General features: G+C 41.1%; 1 protein-coding gene across 4 annotated transcripts in view; it reads left to right on the top strand.

Annotated features, from left to right (window-relative positions):
- Positions 1 to 19,250, top strand: part of TNFAIP8 (TNF alpha induced protein 8) — a 111,952-nt gene extending 92,702 nt beyond the window's left edge. For all 4 annotated transcript variants that reach the window (XM_079793288.1, XM_079793287.1, XM_079793289.1 and 1 more), the window contains exon 2: positions 16,533 to 19,250. In XM_079793288.1, the coding sequence (XP_079649414.1) occupies positions 16,533 to 17,098 (566 nt within the window). In that variant the 3' untranslated portion in view covers positions 17,099 to 19,250. The remainder of the gene's footprint in view (positions 1 to 16,532) is intronic.
- The last annotated feature ends 4,859 nt before the right edge of the window (positions 19,251 to 24,109 follow it).

Raw genomic sequence — 24,109 nt, 5'->3', positions numbered from 1 at the left:
ACCAAAGGGTTACAGTTATTTTAACAAACTATTTGTCTTTATGGTTCTTGGAGACTTCCTTATTTCTTAATTCTAAATTTAATTTGTTAGCCAATTTCAATGACTTTTACATTATATCCCAACTTAATCTTTAACTTTTTCTTTCTTAACAAGCTAGCAAAGAAAGGCAGAATTTATGCCTTTTTAAGTTTCCAATTTTTATTAATTAATTCTTTAAAATATGCCCTTTTTTGCCCTGGTCAGTTGGTTAGAGAGCATCATCCTGATACACCAAGGTTGCAGGTTTAATCCCTGTTGTGGGCACATACAGGAATCAACCAGTGAATGCATAAATAACTGAAACAGCAAATTGATGTTTCACTCTCTCTCCCTCTCTCCCACTCTCCCCATTCTTCTCTCTCGCAAACCAATTAAAAAAAATAAACATGCCCTTTTTAATCTTAAAAAAGCAACATCTATTTTAGGAACAAAATTATCTTATTATTTCTTCAGAGTATGGGTTATACAGTAATTCTTCCCAATTCCAAATGTTATCAAGATAAGATTTTTTTGATGCCTATCTTTAGTTATGAATTGACTCATTTAGAATAAACATTTTCCAAAGGATTACATTGGAATATTCATAGCTTAGGTAAGAGTGTTTGAGATATGATAATTAATAGTAATGTAGTTTATAGTATCTTATTTTGCTTGTGTTTTATAAAAATTATAACTCATGCCCCATGCCTCTACCCCCTTATCTTTCTGCATCCTCAAAAGGACCTGTGAATATTTTTAAACCAGCGGATAAAGATTAAGATGGAAAGAAAGAAAGAATAAATTGTAATCCGTCCCAAGGATTTTACTTTAGGGGAAAATGGAAACAAATAAATATGATATCAAGTAGTTTGCAGTAAGAGTTAGAGAGAGGACAAAACATTTCTGACTGATTAGTCAATAAAGGCTTCATTGAAGGACTATGAGGGAATGGGTAGGATTTCACCCAACATAGCTCTCCCTTTTCCCCTTAACATCTCTGCTGAAATGTCTTCTTTTCAGAAAGGCCTTCCTCCCCTACTCTGGATAAAATAGCAAAGCCCCGCCCCTGCCATCCTCTTTTACTCTTACACACACACACACACACACACACACACACACACCCCTAATTTTTTTTTTTTTTTAGCTCCTACCACTACTTGACTTTTTTTTTTTTTTTTACATGTTTGTTTATGTTTTAGATCTTCCTCTGCTAGAATCTGGGTTTCTTGAGAGCAGGCACTTTGGCATCCAGTAGGTGCTCAGTAAAAATGTGTCGAGTGAATGAATTAATGACTGGGGAAGGCGTGTCTGCTAAACATCTGTTTACTGGGTAGAACTCCCACTGGTATGGGAAAGCCAAGTTCATCTTTATAAAATGGGCACATGTAGAAATAAGGTGCCCCACATGTAGCTTCCTGAACTCTGTGGCCTAATAACAAGTGGTATAAAAACAAATCATTATTACTCTTAACCTTCCCACCGCTTCCCCCAACAAAAACCCTCCTCAGAATCTCCCTGGCTAAACAATTTAAATTATTTCTAAAATTTGTAGGACTCACACATGTCCTTGGTTTTCCGAAATACAGCTACACGGATGGGCAGAATTGCTAATTCCTAACTAGCCAGTAGGAGCTCTGTAGATCGGCTCTGAAATATAGTCCCACTTAATTTCTGTAAGGAAGGAGCTGCCCACGCCAATGCCTGCAGAGCCAGGAAAGGAACATCCATGTGTGAAGATGGCAGGGAGGGCTTGTGGTGAACTGCAGAGGGTAGGCTCCCTCTAACGGGGGCAGCCACCATGTACCTCGAGGCAGTCATTGCTGTGTGGGAATGGAGGACACCATTTGGCCAGATATTAGAATGTTTCAAAGAAAATCAGAAACACAGATGTTGAGGTTCAATTTCCCAATTTTCTATCAACAACCACTAATTCTAAGAACAGTGTAACGCTGGGCAGGCCAAATAATGCGGTGTCCTGGTCACAACCTCTGCAAGGTATCCCGATCTTAACAAAGCAGAGCTACCTGAGCATTAGGGGCCAGGAGGAAAGGCTAGAAAGGCGCAGAAGCCACTTCACAGAGCAGTGCCTCGTTGGGAGTACCCAGCGGGGAGAGGCACTGCTCCAGTGGCGCCGAGGGGTTTTCCAGGATGTAGCCTAAAGTTTCAGAGATTCTGTGTATTGTGATGCTTGGAATGAGATTGTTCACTTTAAAGCCCAGCAGATCCCATTAACCATTCCCTTACCTTTAAGGGGACCTGGTCTCTAGGACATTGACATGGCTCTAAAATGCATGACTAGCTTAACATGTGAATACAGTTGTTGGGGAAAGGTTTTGACAAGAATGTTGGGAGGCTGTGCCAAGATGCATATTTGAGAAATGCCCAAACTGAGGCCAAGAGGCGACTGCTCCCAAAATATTCAAACAGATGGGTTTGAGATATTTGCATGGGTGATTCCAGAAGACTTGCAGTAGCGATGGAGTTAGCTAAATATGGTCAATTCTCCACACAAAAGTGGCTGGTTATTCTGTATGTTTTGCCAAGGGGCAGGGGAGAAGCAGTAGACGAAAAAAGAAAAGGCATGTCTTTTATCTAACTTACGCTCCTTTAAAACAAAGAGTATTTTACATCCCACATGTAAGGCTATGCTTTTGTTCATGGAGTAGAAGTTCATTTGTTAAGCTCTAGATATATGGAATTGAATTGACTTCCCGGCACAATCTTCATGAATTGCTGTAAAAAAAATATCGCGGAGAACATATATGCACAACCCACAGATACAGACAACAGGGTGGTGGTGGCCAGTGAGAAGGGGTGTGGGACCTGGGTGGAGGTGGCAAGAGGCGGGGTGGGGAATGGGGACATTTGTAATAGTGTCAACAATAAAAATAAAGTTAAAAATACATTGTGATGGGTTTCATGGAGGCAGATTAGAGAACGGGGATTTATTCACTCCAGGCTAGGTGGAGTACATGTTAAACACTTTGAAGAATACAGAGCTGAATGGACATGGTACCTTAGTTGTCAAAAATCATAATCAAGTAAGATACAATAGGAATTTAACTCTCCCACATGGCAGAAAAGGCATCTTAAAAGGAAAGATTTATTCCTCTTTGGATCTGGAGAAATCATTCAGCCATGGGTTTGGAAAAGCATCTTGGAAAAGGTGGCATTTAAACTGAACCTTACAGGATGAGCAGGCCTTTCTCAGGCAGATGGAGGAAGAGGGAGAGGGTAGGTACACAGCTTCTCTTTAGTGTCTGTTCTGTGATGTGTGAGACCTGTGAGCCTTCTTTTTTGGGTTCAAGGAGTTGCTTTATCTTGGGGAGCAGACAGACTCTAAGAAGTGGGATTCTGCAGCCGGCTGAGCAGCATTGTGACATTGGATAGAAAATTCATGACCAATGAACACTGTCTTCATCTCACTTTCCTTACTGAGCGGCCATGTAGGCAGCAATGGCCTTAGCTCTGCCGCTAATTCCATGCCCTCGACAAGGCACTTGATTCCTGAGCCTCAGGTCTCTCACCTGGCTCCCACAGGGTTAGGTAATAAGAGGACCAAACTAGAATGAACACTTTCACACAAGTGAAAATATTTTGCAAACTGTAGAGTTCTACACAAATGTCAGCTGTAATTTTGTTGTCTGGTTGCCCTTGTTCTGTGGCCGGGAGCCACCTGATGAGACCAGAAAGGGTATGTTGACCGCCCAGGCCACTTTTAGGGGCTGGCTCAGTAACCAAACTGCCCTTCAGCTGGGTTTTAAAATCTGTTATTGGTTTTCTAAACACCACGTGGGTATAAATATTCATCAGAGGCTAGGGCCTCTGGCAGGCCTGGGGAACCGAGGAGCGGAGAAACAGAAATCATGGAGCGTGTGTAGAGGATTTTCACCTTCATTCTGGGGTAAGATTGGATCCTATCAACAGTGAAGAGTCTGCATGTCCTCGAGAAAATATGTGCGTAAACACAGCTTAGTTGAAAAGTCTTTAAGGAAATCATAACATATTGGAACAGCATAATTAGTAAGGAAGGGTTCACTTAATTAAAAAAAGAAAAAGCATAGTTTACTGAAGTCAGTTTTGTATAACCGCTTATAGGATATTTTTATTTAATTTGAAGCCTAGCAATAGTTTAAACTTTGTTAAAGTAGCATGTAAAAGAGACTAACTTTTCTATTCTCTTGGATACATTATTAAAATTCTTGGAGGCTTTAGTATAATAAGTTATGTTATGGATTCTGTGCAGAAGCTCGCATCTATTATTTTAGTGAAAAAATTTTGAGAGGGAATCAAATCTGTTCCTAGTCTACTCAAAGCATGCCTTCATGACCAAAGTGTACTCAAAAGCATAGTCTATTTGAAAATTTAAAGTACAGTCTTCTAAAAGTACACCTCAGAGCTGGGGTCCTCCAACTTCATTATACAACTGAACCACATAGGTCGCTTCTTACAAATGCAGCTTCTTAAGCTGCAGTCTTAGGGATTCTGATTCAGTGGGTCTGGCAACCTGTATTTCTAGGAGGCCTCCAGGCCCTTCTGATGCAGGTGGCCCATCTCACCAGAATGCCACTCCAGATACTTGTTCTGTCCGTCCTCTCCCTACAAATACCCTCAGGAAAATCAAGTGCCTTTGTAATGAATTTTCATGGGCCTTGACAACCTTATACATAATTTATGAGTTTTTCTAAAAGCCATAGGACCCACATGCATCCTTGGGTACGTGCCACACAGATACACGGCTGAACAGAATTCTTAGTCCCTAACCAGCCAGGAAGAATTCTATAGGTCAGCTCTGAAATGCAATCTCATTTATTTCTAAGGCAGAATCTTTTTTTCCTTCAAGGTAGATCTCTTGGGTCAATTTCCTTTTGACAAATCTTGCCTCCCTGTATCACTCCATGTAGCAAATTAATGTTCCCTCTCTTTGCTACCATTGCATCTTGCGTTCTGCATGGCTATGTGCCCCCCCCACTCCCTCCCTGTATTACACAGATGTCTGGAGATAAGGGATAGTGTTATTTATCTTTGAAACTACAGTACCTGACACATACTCAACAGAAGTTTTGTTGAATGATTCATGTCTTTGGGTTAATGTACTCTCTAATCCCCTCACTCCTATTCCACAAGACATGACCACAAGACTGTGTCATCCCAAAGCAGCAGAACTTCTACAATATCTACCTTAATGATGATAGCAGTATTAATGACAATAATAATAGTTTCTAAAAATCGACCCAGTTATTTTTAAATCTGGCACTATTCTAAGCACTGCATATGAATTATTTTAATTTAATTCTCATGAAAACCTTAGGTATCTCCATTTGCACATGAGGAAACTGAGGCACAGAGAAGTTAGGTAGTTTGCCACAGGGATACGGGCACTTAGTGGGAGAGCTGAGCTTCTGACCCTAACAGTGTGACTCTAGATAGCCTGGGTTCACAGTGCCCCTTTGCCTAGCTTTGCCCGACTGCCTGTCTTGCCCTCCCCTGTGTGCATGAGATGGTTGTGAATCCATTCCAGAGGAATAGCAAGGGCCTAAGTCAGTTGGTTACTGACCTTATTCCAGAAATTTGGTGCATGGGTCCTCGGTGGAAAACTTGGGTAAGTAAAGTTAAAATGTTTCTTTACTGCCTGGTGCTTAAGACCTTTTATATTATTAGTGCATTTTGTCCACCTCAAAGGGGACCTTAGTATATTTATACACTGTTTCCCAAACTTATGTAACTAGAGAGAATCCCCCCCCCCCCACCCTCCACCATAACCTCTTAACTTCCTTTAAAAAAAACAACAGAAACTCAACTTCTTGAAGAACTAGTTTTTGTTGTTAATGTTGGGGGAAATGCTAGCTAGTGCTCCTGTGGGGTTCCCAAGAAATTTCTCAGGTCCTAAAAATTTGGGTAATACTTTTGACCCTTTCTTATTTAGCTTGAGTGTCTTTAGTGCTTAAGTACTTAAGTAGAGTCTTAAGTAACTACAGACATTTACCTGGGATAGTTACAGATCTGCTGTCACCGTCTAATTGCTAATAGTGCTCTTTTCAAAGGTACCCCATTTAGAGGATAAGCTCTATGATTGCCCTAATCATAGCACTTATATCCACCCCCCCCCCCCCATTAAATAAAGACCTGTGTTTCACACTCACTTCCTTCTCATCACTTGTTGAAAGACTGCCATTGCTATTGCATGGGTGGGAACAAAGATAATATAGCCAGGTGCCTCTAGCAATCATCACTTTATGTTGGAATCATGCATGGAATTATGGACACTTCCAGTTTATAGTCTCTCATCAATCAAAGTTGTATTTTTTTAAGAACTGCAAGCCTTTAATACTTACTGCTCAGTACCTATTCATAGTTACCCTTATCAATGCACAGAAAAAAACCAGACTCTGAAAGGGTACCAAAATTCTAAGAACAGTGTTGCCCCCCTGGAAGCAGGGGTTGGGGTCAGAACTATACAGTGGGTGGTAAGGCTGAAACAGAGACTTTTCGCTTTATATATTTACATTCTGCCCTTTGAATAACATATGCATATTTTTGTACTTTAAATTATATTTTAAAATGTTTTAAAACTGCTCTGGAAAAACAGACTATTTCAAGCCCAGCTGGGTTGATTTACCTTATGGAATCCATTTCCTCCTCAGGGAGATGTGATCTCTGGCTTTTCTTTTTTTTTTTTAATATATTTTATTGATTTTTTTTCTTTTTTTTACAGAGAGGAAGGGAGAGAGATAGAGAGTTAGAAACATCGATCAGCTGCCTCCTGCACACCCCCTACTGGGGACGTGCCCACAACCAAGGTACATGCCCTTGACTGGAATCAAACCTGGGACCTTTCAGTCTGCAGGCTGACGCTCTATCCACTGAGCCAAACCGGTTTTGGCTGGCTTTTCTTTTCTTTTATTTCACTTGACTTAGTTGAATATTATTGTCTTCCTATACCGTCAAGAGGAAGCTGCTTTCTTAAGCTTGTGTAGTATAATGAAATTCTTTTTTTAAAATTTGTTTTAGAGAGAGATGAGAGAAAAACTTCGATTGGTTGTTTCACTTTGTTATGCATCCATTGGTTGCTTTTTGTATGTGCCCTAACCGGGGATCGAACCCACAACCTGGAGTATCAGGACAACACTCTAACGAACAGAGCTACCTATCCAGGGCAATATAATGAAATTCTTAAGAGAAAAGCTTGCAGTTGGACATATCAGAGTTCAAGTTCATCTCTTCTACTTAATGACCTATGGCCTTGAGAAATAACTTAATTTCTCAGGGCATCAGTTACCTTATATATAAAATGAGGATAATAATAACTTCTCGGTTGGGGTGATTATGAAGCTCCAATAAGATAACTACAAATTCTGGGCAGTTCTGGGGATAATATAGTAAAAGTTCAAAATATGTTATCTAGCCATGGGCTCTCATGACTGAAAATCTCCCATTCTGACTTTGGGTAGCCACAGAATTCATTTCTATTCTTGTAACCTCTGTCCTAATATTTCCCAGACTGACATTCCCTGGGGTCCAACAATACCACTTCATATCACCAATTTTTTTCCAATCCTGTTATTAGTGAACCTGGAGGCAGCAGGGGTTTCTTGTGAGAGCTTATGCCATGCAGAAAGCAATCAAAGCATCATAAGATTTCTAGAGCACTGACAGAAAAGGAGAAGAGATGGGGTCTATTATGAAGTCAAAGGAGTTGAGACTCAGAAAGTGACATTTTTCAATTTCAAATCATTCAAAAACTAAGCCATCGGAATAAGAGACACAAAGTCATGGAGAAATTCTAGAATTAAAGCAACAAAAGTAGTCTGAGATTACTCAGGGAGAGGCTTCATAGTGTTTTCTTTAGGGCATAATTTCTCTTGTCCACAAATTTGAAAAATAGGGAATAAACGGAGAAATGAGTCAAAAGAACACAGTGTGTGCAAGTATTTGGTGTGAGTCCCTGCTCCTCCATTGCAAGTGATAGTAAGGGAGCAAAACCCATGTGCATTGGCCATGAGCCTAGCACATTGCTGGATGCTTTCAGATTTGCACCTCATTAAATCTCACTTAAGCTGAAATGATGCTCCACTTAGCAGATGAGAAAACTGAGATTCAAAGAAATTAAATTGCACCCAAGTTTGCAACCCAGGACTCCTGACCTTAAGCCTTGTATTTCCACCCTCGCTGTTCTCTCTCGGCTTCCTGCCCTGCATTTGGGTTCCCGGGAGGCTTCAGAAACGCTGGGTGAGATAATGTGACTGGAGTGATCTTGTCGGCTGCTGTGGATTTTCACTTCAACTTTATCTTTGGCTCATTTCCTTTACATCTTGCTTCTGTTGTGCAGTTTTGCATGGATGTTGACACTGTTTCTCCTCCTGTCTTTTTTGTAGTAGCCTTTAGTTCTGTTCTCCAATTTTCTCTGGATAAAATAACCTTACACTACCTATCACAGTCCCTGTACCACTGACTCTGTTACTAACAAGAGATTCAACACCTTTAAAAAAGGGAAATTTCCTGATAGTTTTAATATGTATTAGATTTTTTTAATGTCATCATGGAAGAGGAAATACAGCTCCTTGATAACTGAACTAACTGAACTGTGTGAGGTCTCTTTTCACACAGCCATCTGGCATTTTGCATTTCCCAGCTCCATATTACTTCCAGAAGGAGTTGAATAATTTTGACCAAATGTGATTCAGTACAAAAGACCATCAGGATATGTTTGAAGTTGACTGTGTTGAGTTATTTTATTTATTTATTTTTTTATTGATTGATTTGATAGGAAGGGAGAGAGCGAGAGAGAAACATTGATTTGTTGTTTCACTTATTTATGCATTCATTGGTTGTTTCTTGTATGTGCCCTGACTGGGGATTGAACCTACAACCTTGACATATCAGGACAATGCTCTAACCAACTGAGCTACCAGGCCAGGGACTAATTTGTTGAGTTCTTTAAACAGATCTGTGGAGAAGATTTTGTGCCAGGCATTGTGTGAGACATGTCCTATATGGTCCATGCCTATTTATCTTTGGAACAATTCCAAGAAGTGGAGATCATTATTCTCATGTTAGAGATGGGGAAACAGAATCTCAGTGATATCCCTGAGCAGTATGTCAGTACGAGGAACCATTAGATACAGGATATTTGGACTTTTATAAGTAAACTCTTCTTTTCCAGGGACCTGGGGGAATTAGTTGCCACAGGAAATGTGTACTAGAAGACAAGCTTATACTGTACTTATTTTTCTTTAAAGTTAATATGTGTTAACGGGTATGTTTTTAAGAAGGTAAACTCATGACTCTTATACAATAAAAAATGTGCATGTCAAGGGTATTACTTGCCTCATTAATTAATGATGAATCAGTCAACTATTATGGTAGGTTCAAAGGAGAAGTCCAATTGCAACACAGACAAACAAGAAAAGGAGAAATCAGTTGCCCCTCTGCTGGGGTTCTTGTTCCGGCATTAAGAAGGCTTCAGCAATCTGGAGAAAGGCTGTGTGTAACTTAAGTAAGAGTCCAGAGACGAAAGATAATTTTGAAGGGCATTGGGGTTCAGAGGAGCCTGGCTGAAGAAAACAAGTTTTTCTTCTATGGACAAGAGGCATTTGCAATACTATCAGTTTTCTGCAACTCAAAGTTGTCAAATAACAAAATAAAGAACAATAAAAAGACTCTGAAAGGGGGTGCATTACAAGTTCTAATATCCCATTGAAAAGCCACCCAGTGATATTTTTTTTTCTTTATTGGCCCATTTTAAAGTCACCACTTTCCCCTTCTATTTGTCATTTTTTAAAAAACTTTTTATTGATTTCAGAGAGGAAGGGAGAGAGAGAGAGAGAGAGATAGAAACACCAATGATGAGAGAGAATCATTGACTGGCTGCCTCCTGCAGGCCCCACACTGGGGATCAAGCCTGCAACCTGAGCATGTGCCCTGACCAGGAATCGAACCGTGACCTCCTAGTTCATAGGTCAACGCTCAACCACTGAGTTACACCAGCCGGACTATATTTGTCTTTTTAATTATGTTGCCATTTTAAGTGAGCATGTACTTTTTGGAAGTGGTAGGTAACACACAGAGTGAATGACAGAACTTGTCACTGTAATGATGCATACCATTGGTTTTTAACCACTTAGGGTCAGGAAAATTCATACACACCCAAATGTGTGTTCAATATCAGGTTAAGGATCCCAGATGTATTAATTATTTCAAGACTATGTTCTTTTGTGTTAGGGCCTCGTCTGTGTGACCTAAGGCCAGTTGTCCTTTCTCTCTGGCTAAGATTGCCTCCAGCTGGCTGCCTTGGTCAGAGATCTGACCCTTCCCGGGGCAGCCTCCTCATGGCTGGAATCTCTGCTGCTTATGCTGACTGTGGTCCTCCACCCCCACCCCTGCACTCTGCTTCTCTTTTTGCTTGCTGTTTCTTCTCTATCCTGTTGAATTTCCACTTTGGGATTTGTTGGTGTGAAGGCTCTCCAGCCATTCCGACTATCCCTTACTTCTCCGGAGCATTTCCAAATCCCAGTGTAGGCAGGTCAACTCTCAGCCTGTTGACTTCTTGTGACAGTGTTTACGGTTGCTTATGGCCACTTGCTGCTCCCCAAACTGTCTTTTTTGTTAAGCCCCATTTAGATTTGGAGTCACTCAGAGGCAAGAGAAATAAGATTTTATGTATCTGTTTAAAGAACTTTTATTAACAGACTACAACAGCCAGGCATGCTCTCTAACTTGTTTTCTTCTTCATCCTTTCTAATTGCTGGGCCCACTTGATCAAAGTTTAACGAGGCAAGAATTAGCAGTGGCATAAATGTGCATCTGTCGTCGCTATTTAAAAGCTCCAGGTATAACAAGTTTGATGGGTGAAGAAATTATGTATTTGCTGGTGAGGTTGTAAAGAAGTGACTTGAGTGCCTCACTGTATTAGCAATTTCTGAGTTGGGGTAAGGTTATGGGGAATTTTTGTTAATTTCATAAAACTAATTTCTCATTAGTTAATGCTGTGAAAATGTGTTTTTGTGTTTTTTTAACCTTCTGAGTACTTTGTAAAATATATACAGTGGTCAGTATATTTTTACCATTAATGTTTATCTCCAGATTTATAACTGTTGATGTTGAAGCCAGGATTCCCTGAATATCAATTTGCTTTTCAGCAAACATTGCTAAGATGGACTATTTGATTAAGCCAAGAAAGGAGCTACCAAGGATGGGGGGAGGGGCAGTGAGATAAGTAGGTGCAAAATAGCATTTACAGTTGTTTCTGTAAAATACTCTTAAGTAGTTTTAACATAGTAATAATCCTTTGTTTACTTTTAACATATGGCTTCATTTTTCATTAGTCAACAATGTACATGTATATTTTAAAGCACAAGTGAATTCATCCTAATAGGTAAAACATTGAGTCAATACTTCCAGCACTTTCTCCTTGAGAACATCTATCCACATCGTGGTCGCGCCCCAGGACATACCTTTGGTCCATCCCTCTGTTACATGCTTAATCACAGATCCAATCAGAAGTAGAAGTTTCCTCTACTGTATCTCCGTCAGAACCACTGAGTAATTGAATTGTTGTCCTCTGCTGCGTAACAAATCTTCCCTCTTGAAGAGAGCTGATTGATGACTATCAGAGAAACCACCCTCTGGAGTGCTCTTAAGGGGAAGGAAACGACATTGTTAGCTAGATAAAACAAGTATCTGTTTCATTACCCTTTAAAGCAAACAAACAAAAACTCCCACGTATATATTTAAAACTCTAATTCTGCAGCTCAGCATGTCTTCATGGAGAAGTATTTAAGTATAGTGAAGAGGGGAGAAATGGCTTCTGCTTCTTTCAGCAGCGCCATGTACCAGGCGCCCTTTTAGGCCCCGGGATGACACAGTGAGCAAGACACAGTCTCTGCTCTCAAAAAGCTTAGATTCTGCCCTGGCCAGTTTTGCTCAGTGGTTAGAGTGTTGGCCCGCAGACCAAAGAGCCATGGGCTTCCCGGTCAAAGGCACATATCTCAGTTGGGGGTTCGATCCCCAGCCCCGGGCAAGAGGCAACCAGTCGATGATGTGTATCTCTCATGTTGATGTTTCTCCCTTCCACTCTCTCTAAAAAGCAACGGAAAAATATCCCTGGGTGAGGATTTTAAAAAAAATACTTAAATTCTGGTAAGGAGAGGCACACATTAAAAATTTAGGCAAATGAGAATTTCAGGAACAATAAAGTGTGATGGTTAGCAAATAATTTAAGGGAAGCATCATTTTCTAATTTACATTTTTAAAAACCCTGGCTACTTTGTGGGGAGAGATTGGAAGGGAGCATAAACTAGACTAATCTGTGTGGAGATGGTGGGAAGTGGATAGAATTTAGAGAATCGAGGCAGGTAGCATAGAAAGAACTTGATAATGGACTGGGTAAGGGAACGGATAGTATGGTGGGTGACTCCCAGGACTCTGGCTTGAGCAAATGGATGGAAGGGATGCTATTAATTAGGATGGTAATAGAGTGGAGGAGTACTTTGGAGGCAGGAGGAAACCAAGGATTCGGTTTGGGACATGATACATTTCAGATGCCTGCCAAATAGCCAAGGAAAAGAAAAACCTTGAATGCATTTGCAAAATGAATTCGGAAAAGAGGTCAGGGCTGAGTTATGACTGTGGGTGTCATTGGCACATGGAAGCATCTGAAGCCACGGGAGTGGATGAGGTCACACAGGAGTGAGGGTAGAGCGAAGCAGAAAAACGGTCCAGGACTAGCCCTGAGATACACCAGGCCTTTACGGGACCTGGTAGAGGATGTGGAACTGACAAATGAGCCTGAGCAGGAATGGCTAAAGGCGGTTAATTTTCTAGGAAAAGAAAATCACATTTCATGATCACAGACCACACAATCCTGGCCAAGAACTCCCAGCCGCAACCCCCAGTTGGCTCCAAAGAAGCCTCCACTAACGGGAGAAAATAAATGAGCTGCAGGCGCGTCTTCCCTGCAAAGGGGGAGAAAGAGCTTCGTTCTCGTTTTGAAAGGGGACTGCAGAACAAAACCAATGTGAAGCTACTGCCGTGTTTCTAGAGCAGGGTTTGAAGTTCCTGAGATAAGCGTGAGAGCCTCAAAGATCAACTTTCTGTCCTGGTTCAGACGTGGTTACCAGTAAGTGAGGACCCATCTTGCTTAACTGGCAGTAGCCTTGCCTTTTATGCTTTCTCTTGTGAGAAGTGAAAGTGCTGCACCACAGAGTTTCTGTTTGGTCTCTGTGTTTGAAATTAAATGGGATATTTAGATTTGATAAGAAAAGTAGCCTAGACGAGAGGCAAACTTGCAGTCCAGCCTTGGAAAAAGGAGCACCGAGGAATCCAGGACCACACTCTGCCAGCCTCAGTTATTTTACCGTGTATGACAGTGCTCCATCTCATAGGCATTACAATGAATCCCAGATGGGATGTTTGTGACTGTGCTGTGTTTGAAGAGGTTAAAAGCAGAATAACCTTTCAACTTTATATAAAACTAGAGGCCCGGTGCACGAAATTTGTGCATGGGGGGCGGGGGGTTGTCCCTCAGCCAAGGCTACACTCTCTCCAATCTGGGACTCCTTGAGGGATGTCCAACCGCCCGTTTAGGCCCGATCCCACCAACGGGCGGTTGGACATCCCTCTCACAATCCAGGACTGCTGGCTCCCAACCGCTCACCTGCCTCTGCCTGATTTCCCCTAACTGCTTCTGCCTGCCAGCCTGATGACCCCCTAACCATTCCCCTGCCAGCCTGATTGACACCTAACTGCTCCCCTGCTGGCCCGATTGCCCCCAACTGCCCTCCCCTGCGGGCCTGGTCCCCCCCAACTGCCGTACCCTGCAGGCCTGGTACCCCCCAACTGCCCTCCCCTGCATGCCTTGGTTCCCCCCAACTGTCCTCCACTGCAAGCCTGGTCCCACCCAACTGCCCTCCTCTGCTGGCCCGGTCACCCCTAACTGCCCTCCCTGCTGGCCTGATTGCCCACAACTGCCTTCCCCTGCAGGCCTGGTCCCCCCAACTGCCCTCCCCTGCAGGCCTGATCCCCCTCAACTGCCCTCCCCTGCAGGCCTGGGTCCCCCCAACTGCCCTCCCTTGCTGGCCTGGTCTGCCCCAACTGCCCTCCTCTGCTGGCCTAGTCACCCCCACCTGCCTTCCTCTGCTGGCCTGGTCACCCCTAACTGCCCACAACTGCCCTCCCCTGCAGGCCATCTTGTGGTGGCCATCTTGTGTCCACATGGGGGCAGCCATCTTTGACCACATGGGGGCAGCCGTCTTGTGTCTTGGAGTGATGGTCAATTTGCATATTACTATTTTATAAGATAGGATAAATACCTGAAATCCTAAGTTATTTACTGTGTATTTGAAAATTTGGGGGTATCCCTTTCTGTATAAATCAGGTTTATTTACTTGTTGAGATTCATATCATAAGTTCAGTAATGGAAGATAGTCCCTGATTTTAAGATGGTAATATTAACTTCTAAGCAAAGTATTGACGACATAGCTGAAGGTATAAAATGCTTGAATTGCCGCCCTGGCCAGCATGGCTCAGTTGGTTGGGTGTCATCCCATGCACTGAAAGACTGCTGATTCCATTTCCATTTCGTTAGCTATCAGTTCTTAGGTGTGAGTTAACCCATATGCTCTTTTGCAAAACTATTGAAGCATAGGAATAGAAATGGACTACTTGCTTAAATGATGAAAGCATTAAAAAGCTTGGAAACCTTCACAAAGTTGCCTGTTTCTCATGCTTTTTCACTTTCCTTTTCTTTCCCAAAATATATTTCATTTCTTCTTCTGCAGTTTCAGTTCAGTTTTCAGAAGTTTAAATATCAACATTTGTTTGAGGGTACTAGTTCTAATCCAGTCAAGCTGCTCTTTCACAGTGTATGGCCCTGCATATTTAGGAATGATGTTCTGGTCGCAGGGAGCCACTTTGCAGCTGCCTGTACTATATACCATGAGCTACTTAGGCCCAAATTTCAAATCCAACATGGCAGTTCCACATTGAGGAAGTCATTCCTGATACGTGCTCCCAGCCTGGATTCGCAAGCAGCAGTTTTCTAATGTTGCTGGCCTGTCCAAACTAGAAATAATTGTATATCATGGATGCCCTGACTCATTCTTCATCATGTGTCTTTTTAAGCCTTTTATCTTTCATTACTGGATGAGTGCTTTCCAACACCCAGACCTAGACCTGTACACGGGCATATGTAGAGAGAACAGCTGCTCCTGGACCCAAAGGTGGAGCAGAGACACTGAGCTCTACAGCTCTGAGGACCAAGGCAGAGGGAGAAAGCACAGCTGTAGTGGAGCTGCATGCATAGAGGCAGGTGAGGGGGGATGGGAATTGGAGAAAAACTGAACTTGGTTTGAAATAAACATTGATTGAGCATTGGCTGTAAACATTCACTGATTGGCTGTAAGCTAGGAACATCACTAGTGTCTCATTAATATTTAACACATACAACTATTATAATATGTACCTTAAACCTCAGTCAAATTAAGTTAAGATAATTTGAGAGGTAAACTCTAAGCCTCAGCTTTTTCAGAGTAAATTGTTCATGTAGCACATATTATTGGCTCATACATTATGGTTATTTTCTGAAAACATATAAAGGTGTAAAGGGAGTAGTGGCCGTTCATCAGAAATAGCAAGTGACAATAAGCTCTCCAATGAATTTTTTTCCAATACTCAGCTTCTGGGAGTTGAAATTCAGGGTGGTTAGGATGGCCAAACTGGTAGGTATTGACCAGTGTCTTGGGAAATTTGACTTTTTACAAGTGGGTTGTAAAGCTGGGCTCTCCTTTGGATTTGCTTCCATGATTTTGCCATTTTACTCAATATCATAGCTTTGTCATCTGTCCCTCTTACATTTAAATGAGTTTCTTTAAATTATCCTTGGTAACTGTTTCCCAGAGGACACTTGTGGAGTTTATTTTATATTTTTGATGTCTTTCTTATCAAATTAAGCTAGAGAAAAATTGCACAAAACCTTACTCCCTCCTGAGACATACTCTTTTTATAATTAGAAAATGTTATTTTTAAGAAAGTTGAACTTCTAAGCAAAGTATTAACGACATAGCAGAAGGTATAAAATACTTGAATTGCCGCCCTGGCCAGTGTGGCTCAGTTGGTTGGGTGTCGTCCCATGCACCATAAGATTGCTGATTCCATTCCCAGTTAGGGTACCTGCCCAGGTTTCAGGCTCTATCCCAGGTGGGGCCTGTAGGAAGCAGCTGATCGATGTTACCCTATCACATTGATGTTTCTCTCTCTCCCTCTCCCTCTAAAAATCAATATTAAAAAAATACTTGAATTGCCAAAGACTTTAAATATTATGCACAACAGATTGGAACATAATGCCCAGAAATGTAGGAAATTTTTTTAGCTCTTTTCTAAACAGAAACTAATATTAGTAGATGGGAGGCATATCGTACATATAGTGGGAAAATGAGAAGGAAAATGCACCATAGTATCTGTTTTTCATTTGCTCTGTCACTGATACTGATCTGTTATTCCCCACTCTTTGTTTTTAGTGGCCACAGATGTCTTTAATTCCAAAAACCTGGCCGTTCAGGCACAAAAGAAGATCTTGGGTAAAATGGTATCCAAATCCATCGCTACCACCTTAATCGATGACACGAGCAGCGAAGTGCTAGATGAGCTGTACCGGGTGACCAGGGAGTACACCCAGAACAAGAAGGAGGCCGAGAAGATCATCAAAAACCTCATCAAAACAGTCCTCAAGTTGGCCATTCTGTACAGGAATAATCAGTTCAATCAAGATGAGCTCGCGCTGATGGAGAAATTTAAGAAGAAAGTTCATCAGCTTGCTATGACCGTGGTCAGTTTCCATCAGGTGGACTACACCTTTGACCGGAACGTGCTGTCCAGGCTGCTGAACGAATGCAGAGAGTTGCTGCACCAGATCATTCAGCGCCACCTCACCGCAAAGTCGCACGGACGGATTAATAATGTCTTTGATCACTTTTCAGATTGTGATTTTCTGGCTGCCTTGTATAATCCCTTTGGGACTTTCAAACCCCACTTAAAAAAACTTTGTGATGGCGTCAACAAAATGTTGGATGAAGAGAACATATGAGCATCTGAATTAAGATGGTGACTGCTCCTGATTTACCTGAAGATGGAGCACTATTGATTTATGAAGGAAAGAAGTGTTTTTTGAAGAGTAAACATATTTCAGAAAGACTTTGCCCAATCCAAGTGTCAAACATTGATGATAATGTTTTGTGAAGCTCGTTTTATTTGAAGAAAAGCATATTGCCAAAAGTTGTTAAATGCTTCTAAGGGTTAACAGAACCTGGGAAAGATGTGTTATGCAAATGCAAATATCGAGTTATACAGAGAAAAATATGTGTGGCTCCAAACCTCGAGACATCTTTTTTAGGACAGTTGTTGTATTGGCAGCACATTGACTATTTCTAACATGTACAGAATTATGTGTTTTGATTCACTTTTATTCCTTACTATGTACATATACCTCTTTTAAAAAGCCAAGAACTTTCCCTTGCTGTCGTTTCTCCATTTGAAACCATTCCATTTTCAACTCTACCTTTGTTGAAGATTCTTTTGCTAAATGTTTTTGTCATTGACATTCAAGAATTGTCTTTATTTAGACATTAAAGAATCAAGGTAGTCAAATTGGAACCCTCAGAGAAATAGAAAACTGCTTCTCTATTGTAGAAAACAACTGTATTTGAGGTTATTAATAATGTCTAATATCAGATATGCTTCTGTAGGTGAGTCCTGCTTTTTAGTACCAACTGTGACACTTCCCCAAACATGATAAGTCCCAGAACCAAATGGCATGCCATTGCCTTGAAATGCTTGCTGAGGGCTTAACTTTCATGTTACCTTGAAAATGTGCTGATGGCATCTCTATTTTTAATATTCATTTCAAATGTAAGAGACAAAGAAAAATCTAGATTGTTCTTGATATTAGGGCAATAAAAAGTACATGGTATTAAGGAAATTAAAACAATCTTTCTTTTAGAGATGAGCCCATCAAAATAATTTAGGGGAATGAGAGGCAAAAGGGAAGAAAGGATATTACTACAGAACATGAGAATGAAAATGAATGCATTTCAATGCTTAGTAAGATTTGGTAGGTAAATAAAGAATGCCACTTTTTTATTTAACTGAAAAGGTTTTTGCTATTTTTTTTATTTGCTATTGTGATGAGTAAACCAGAGTATTTGCATTTTGAGCAGTTTGTATGTTGTTTCTATATATTTTATGTGGGTGAATGATAAAGTAAACATATGCTTATTTTGTAAAAAAGAAAGGAAACCTGTGGGCCAATGGTATCACCTGGGAAATAACAGACAGCCGCCAGCACTAAACATTTGCATTGTCATCATGTCTGTGATTTAGTGTACTCCTGCCTTGAATTCGACTGCCTCCTAGAATAGTGACATTCAAATAATAGTTCTCCAGGAAAGGGCCTACAACTAAAACTTCCAGAGATTGGGATCTGCTTTAAACCACGACCACCTAGAGAAGGTAGTCAGTTTCCCTGGGACCCTCATGTGCTTGTCTAAGACAAGCAGCAGAGGCAAAGAGTATCTCCCTGTTTGATACTAAATCCTGGCATAAAGATTTGAACTTAAAATACTATCCTTACTTCCTAGTACTAGTAGGTGACCCCTATATGTTATAGAAATAGCATAGTGACTGCAGAAATGACCCCTCTAGCTTCATATTCTGTAGAGTAGCTCATAAATTTAGTTCAGCAGCCTTCTTTGACCAGCTCTTCTTTGCTCACATGAGAAAGCTGAGTGTTATCTGTGGGAGCTCCTGATTGGTGCCATCTGTTCTCTAAGACCTCCCTCAGCAAGTGGGAAAATGGAGCACCCAGACAGATGGTGTGTGCTTCTTGCTCATCGCTAGATACGGCCAGGACCACCAGAGAGAGAGGACGGACAGGACCACCAGAGAGAGAGGACCTAGGGATACATTTAGATCAGTCTGGATACTTCCGATCTTAGAGTTGTGCCTGCAGGCTAGCAATGAAATGTACATGCAGGAAGTGTAGAGCTACTCCTAATCTCACACAGAAGGAAGGTAGTGAGGAGTATCCTGAAGAAGGGAAAACTGTTTGTTGTTATCTCTCAGCTTCATCTTCTGGAAGGAACTCATCTCCTTACCAACCCTGTGCCTGGGAGGCATGCCCTAAGGATCAGTTACAAAGTCTTGATCAGCAAGTTCATCTTTGATGCAACAGGACTCTTTTTCTGCATGAATTTAGTTGTGGGGTGGGGAGGAGGGTGGAGTGGGGGTGGTTAAAGCTAGAAAGAATCCAAATGTACTTAGGATAGATAATTCTGAGCCAAGCAATAGTCATTTTGGGGGTCTTATGAAAGTTTTTTAAAGATTGAGTCTTTTTACATTTTGGAAAAAACTTATGAATTGTGTTGTAATTGCTTTTTAAATTTTAGTGCTAATGGCTTCTCTGCAAAATGATGAGTTAATCTAGTAGATGAGTGATAATATTAATATTTTTTAAAAATATATTTTTATAGATTTCAGAGAGGAAGAGAGAGATAGAAACATCAATGATGAGAAAGAATCAGTTATTGGCTGCCTCTTGCATGCCTCCCAATGGGGATCGAGCCCACACCCAGGCATGTGCCCTGCCCGGGAATGAAACCATGACCTCCTGGTTCATAAGTCAATGTTCAACTACTGAGCCACGCCAGTCAGGGATTATACTAGTTTTAACAATGACATTAACTCATTTAATCCCTGCCACAACCTTACAGATGAGGACCCTAGGGCAAGAGAAGTTAAGGAATTTGCCGAAGGTCACATAGCTATTAAGTGTCAAAACCACAATATCAATAAAACTGTATTTTCCTTTAAAGATAGAATGGATAAAGGCAATTCTAGAAACACCGTTGGTTCAGAGAAGAGTGGGCAGCGTGCTTCTAAGGTGGTTTTTCACATAATGACATTTCAGATTGATATTTAAATTCCACAGGGCTGCCCTATTCTCAGGTCTGGGTGTAATTTATACAAAGACATTTTATGAAGTTTTCAACATGGCTCCTCACTTGGGGGCATCTCGTGGCTCAGATCTCTGTCCCTTCTGGAACTCAAACTCAAGGTGCTCACAATGAACGATGACTTTGAGCGTTGACACATGAGGTACAGTGCACCCCAGCCCCAGGTGGTTTTCAGTGGACACAGTGCTCTGTGTGCACACACCCGGGATGGAAGCAACAGCTCACCATTTTGTCCCCAGAAAAGGTGTGATGCCAATTTGCAACTTCATGAGTTTCCAGGTTTCCAGTTTGGAAATATCTGAACAAGTAACTTTAAAGATAACCTGTGTTTTTCTGATTAGTAGACCTTTCACATACAACTCAAAATTAATTTTAAAAAAGCAAATGTCAGGAGCTTTAACACAGAAATAATGTATTATATGGCAGTATCTCATTCATAATTATCTGGAAAGTTTTTTTCTCCCACCATATAAATAAATACAAAAACATAAAGCTTAAACTTAATGATGGATTTTTTTTCCTCCGCAAGCATTTTTTGGGTCTACATTTCAAGTCAATTGAATTTTTACTGAAAATTTAAATTTATCCTCAAGATACTTGATGAGAGCACATTAAGCTAAGTTATAACTCAGCATATCAATCTTGACAGATAATAAATAAAAGATGAATGTGTCTATCCATATGATGAAATATGTGTTGTAAAAAATTAAGTGCTATTTAATTGCTAGGAAATTAAAATATTCTAATAAAACAAACTTAGCAACTTAATAGGATTTATAATATTTTTAGCCAATCTTGCATTTCCAAACTTGTATTATCTAAATTAGTTGAAACTTTCAGTGTTTGAAAAATTACTGCTTTACTTGATATATTGTATTCCTGAGCATAAAGCTTCCGTGTAATTTGTTAAGCTCAAAGCAGGTTTTAACACTCAGTGCTGTTTATGACAGGTAAAATTTTATCCTAGCTCTGAAATAATTTTCTTACTGTGATTCAGATAAAGTCTTTTAGAAACACCTAATGAAAACACTGAGGCACTAACCAGAAGAAAATGAGTCAACTTTTTGTTTCTAAAGTGGAACAGAAAAATCTTCAGGAGCTTATAATCACATATCACTAGTATGGCAAAACTATTGAAAATCCATTTTCTCTTTTATTGAGGTGTCCTCATGGCTAGTTATATAGGCCCAGAGCCAGAAAGACACTTGTATTTTGGGGAATTTCCCAAAATGGAAACATTTTCCCGTAGTATTGATTTATGTCTGTCTAGCCAAAGATGTGTTTTCCATCCAGCAATGAACCTGGGTCCCAAGTTACAGGGGACAAGTCACTCCGGATCGGCCCGTCGGCTGAGCGCTGAAAAAGGATATGTACAAGCCAGCCAGCGTTCACCGTTAAGAGAAAAACATCTGTGCTTTGGAAAACGTCCTGCAAGCACCGAGAACGGTGCCCTGTGTCCACCAGATTTCCAGTGGATCTTCCTAAGATGAGCCAGCCAGTGGATAAGGCCCCTCCTCTTCCTGCAGGGGTGGTTGAGGAAATTCCCTGCCCTCCCCACCGGCAGCTGCATGACTGCATTTCTGCCTCCTGGGGGTTGTCCTTAGCACAAGAAAAGAACATTTTATTTTAAGAAGTATGTGTTTTGGTTTGCAGAAGGATCGAAGACAACATGCTTCTCTGTACTTCGGTTTTTCCATTTAAAAGCTTACAGATAGATTAAGTAGTTTAAAACTGCCTGATCTGAGAGATAAATATAAGGCATGGAAGTGAAAACTCTGAGCATACGTACCTAGATTGTCACCATTATCTGAGATGATCGGTGTTTTATAAGAAGTCAAGGATACATTTTCCTGGAAATGGACTCTTATCAGCCCAGCAGGAGCCACTAGACACCCATCTGCAGTGACTGTCAGCATCTTTTGCTGCTAAGACCAATTGTTTTCACTAAAGGAGAAATACTTGCCAAGCACATTATACATTTTTTAAAAGGTATGAAATGTCCTGGAAGAGCACTTGCTGATAATTAGATAAAAGTGCCAGCATTATTGCTGTTTCCTTGTCACAGCGATTTTCAACCTTTTTCATCCCATGGCACACAGAATCTAATTACCAAAATTCTCCAGCACACCGAAAAATGTATTTTTTTGCCAATCTGACAAAAAAAAATAGGTATAACTTGAATTCATTCACACCGGACAGCTATTGTGTTGGCTGTTGTCATTTTTTAGTGGACAATCCAAGGGAAAAGAGATCCGTGCCCCTGACTACTGGTAAACAGTCAAGTGTTGCATGTTTTGAAAGTTCTTAGGGCACACCGCTTGAGCAGTGCTGCCATATCTTACGGGCTTTGTGTTCCCATAACGGAGGAGACCCATTCTCGGCTTGCTGAAATAGTCGCCAGAGAACATGCAGTGAAACCCACGAGTGGAAACATTCCATAGTATTTTCAAACACCAAGTGCAGGGGTTTGTGATCTCTTCCTCCTGGGGACTCCCTGGAGGGTGGCCAGGTAGAGACCAGCGGGGTGCACACGGCATGTGCTCTGGTCTTTTCCGCAGTTTCTGGCTCCTTGTCTGCCTCGGAGCCTTCTCACCTTAACTCTAAACTTAGGATAAAATTATTGACTTCATAATTCTCATTTTTCGGATAAGTTAAGCAAAACACGGAGGGCTTTGCAACCTCCTGAAGGCTATTCCCGTGTGAGGTATTGTTTACTAAGCAAAGAAAGTAAGTCTAAAACAAACAACAGATTTCCGCAGCCTGAGAGAATTTGACTAAATCCCAGTCTCCTTAAAAAATTGTTTTTTTGCTTTCAATTTATAATGAACACCTATTATGTGTCCAACACCAGGCTGGGCCTTGGAACTGCACAGCAACACGTCGTTCCTGTCCTTGAGGAGTTTACACACGTGGGGACAGACTAGGCCACAGGTAAGTTAGTATTAAATTGGGATTCCCTGGATGAGGAGGGTCCCAAGAAAGGCTATGTTAGTCTCGAATACACTTTCTGGCTTTAACATTTTCACAGTTTTTTGAGTTTTCAACTCATGCTTTAAAAGCAACGAGCTCAAAGTAGTGGCAGATTTCTTTTCAAAATCAATGGTAAGGATGTGTGTGTGTGTGTGTGTGTGTGTGTGTGTGTGTGTTGTGCCAGTGTAGGTAAAAGAAAAATGTTTACAGGCCTTTTTTTTTCATTCAAAATAAAAATGTTTGTGAATAAGCCTATGGCATGAAATAGATTACAAACTGTATTGAGTAGAAGAATCTGAGTGAAAACAAAGAAGGAACATTTTAATTAACAATTAATATTTTAATTCTTGGGGATATTTGAGAAATAGGAACAGCAAACAATTAAGAAATAGATTGTGGCCCCATTTGTGAAGCTGGATAAACTGGCTTCAAGTCCTTGTCCTCAGGGAGGTAAATCTGTGTCCCCTGAGCCACCAGGCCAGGACTCAGAAGCACATGATTGAACTGGCCCTTCCATGTTTCTTGCCAGCCATGCCTCTGACTGGTTTGGTTCTCTCTGCTCCCTTGTCACATGTTTATCACTGCCTGGAGCTTCCTGCGTTGTGAAAAAGAAAAATTAACAAGCCTTGGCTGGTGTGGCTCAGTTGATTGGAACATGGGCCTGTACACCCAAAGATTCCACCTTCGATCCCAGGTGGGGCGCATGCAGGAAGCAACTGATCAATATTTCTCATATTGATGTTTCTCTCTCTCTCTCTCTCTCTCTCAAAATCAATAAAAACATATCCTCAGATTAAAAATCCTATCTAATAAAAGAGTAATATGCAAATTAACTATCACTCCACTACATCCACAAGCCATGCCCACCAGCCAATCAGGAGTGAGTATGCAAATTAACCCCAACCAAGATGGCTGCAGCCACTGAGCAAGCAGGAGGGAGGCTTGGGTTTCCCCGGCAATGGAGGAAGCCAAGCTTTCCACACACCCTGGCCGGCCGAGGCCTCCACTCCAGGCTACAAAGTTTCAATTATAGAAGATAAATAAATTCCAACACAAATGGCTGCCGCCACGGAGCAAGCAGGAGGCTTGGCTTCGCTCCAGGCTACAAAGTTTCAATG

This window comes from Cnephaeus nilssonii (genome assembly GCF_951640355.1).
Source record: "Cnephaeus nilssonii genome assembly, chromosome: 2".
Taxonomy (NCBI): domain Eukaryota; kingdom Metazoa; phylum Chordata; class Mammalia; order Chiroptera; family Vespertilionidae; genus Cnephaeus; species Cnephaeus nilssonii.
This window is presented reverse-complemented; position numbering and strand designations above follow the sequence as displayed.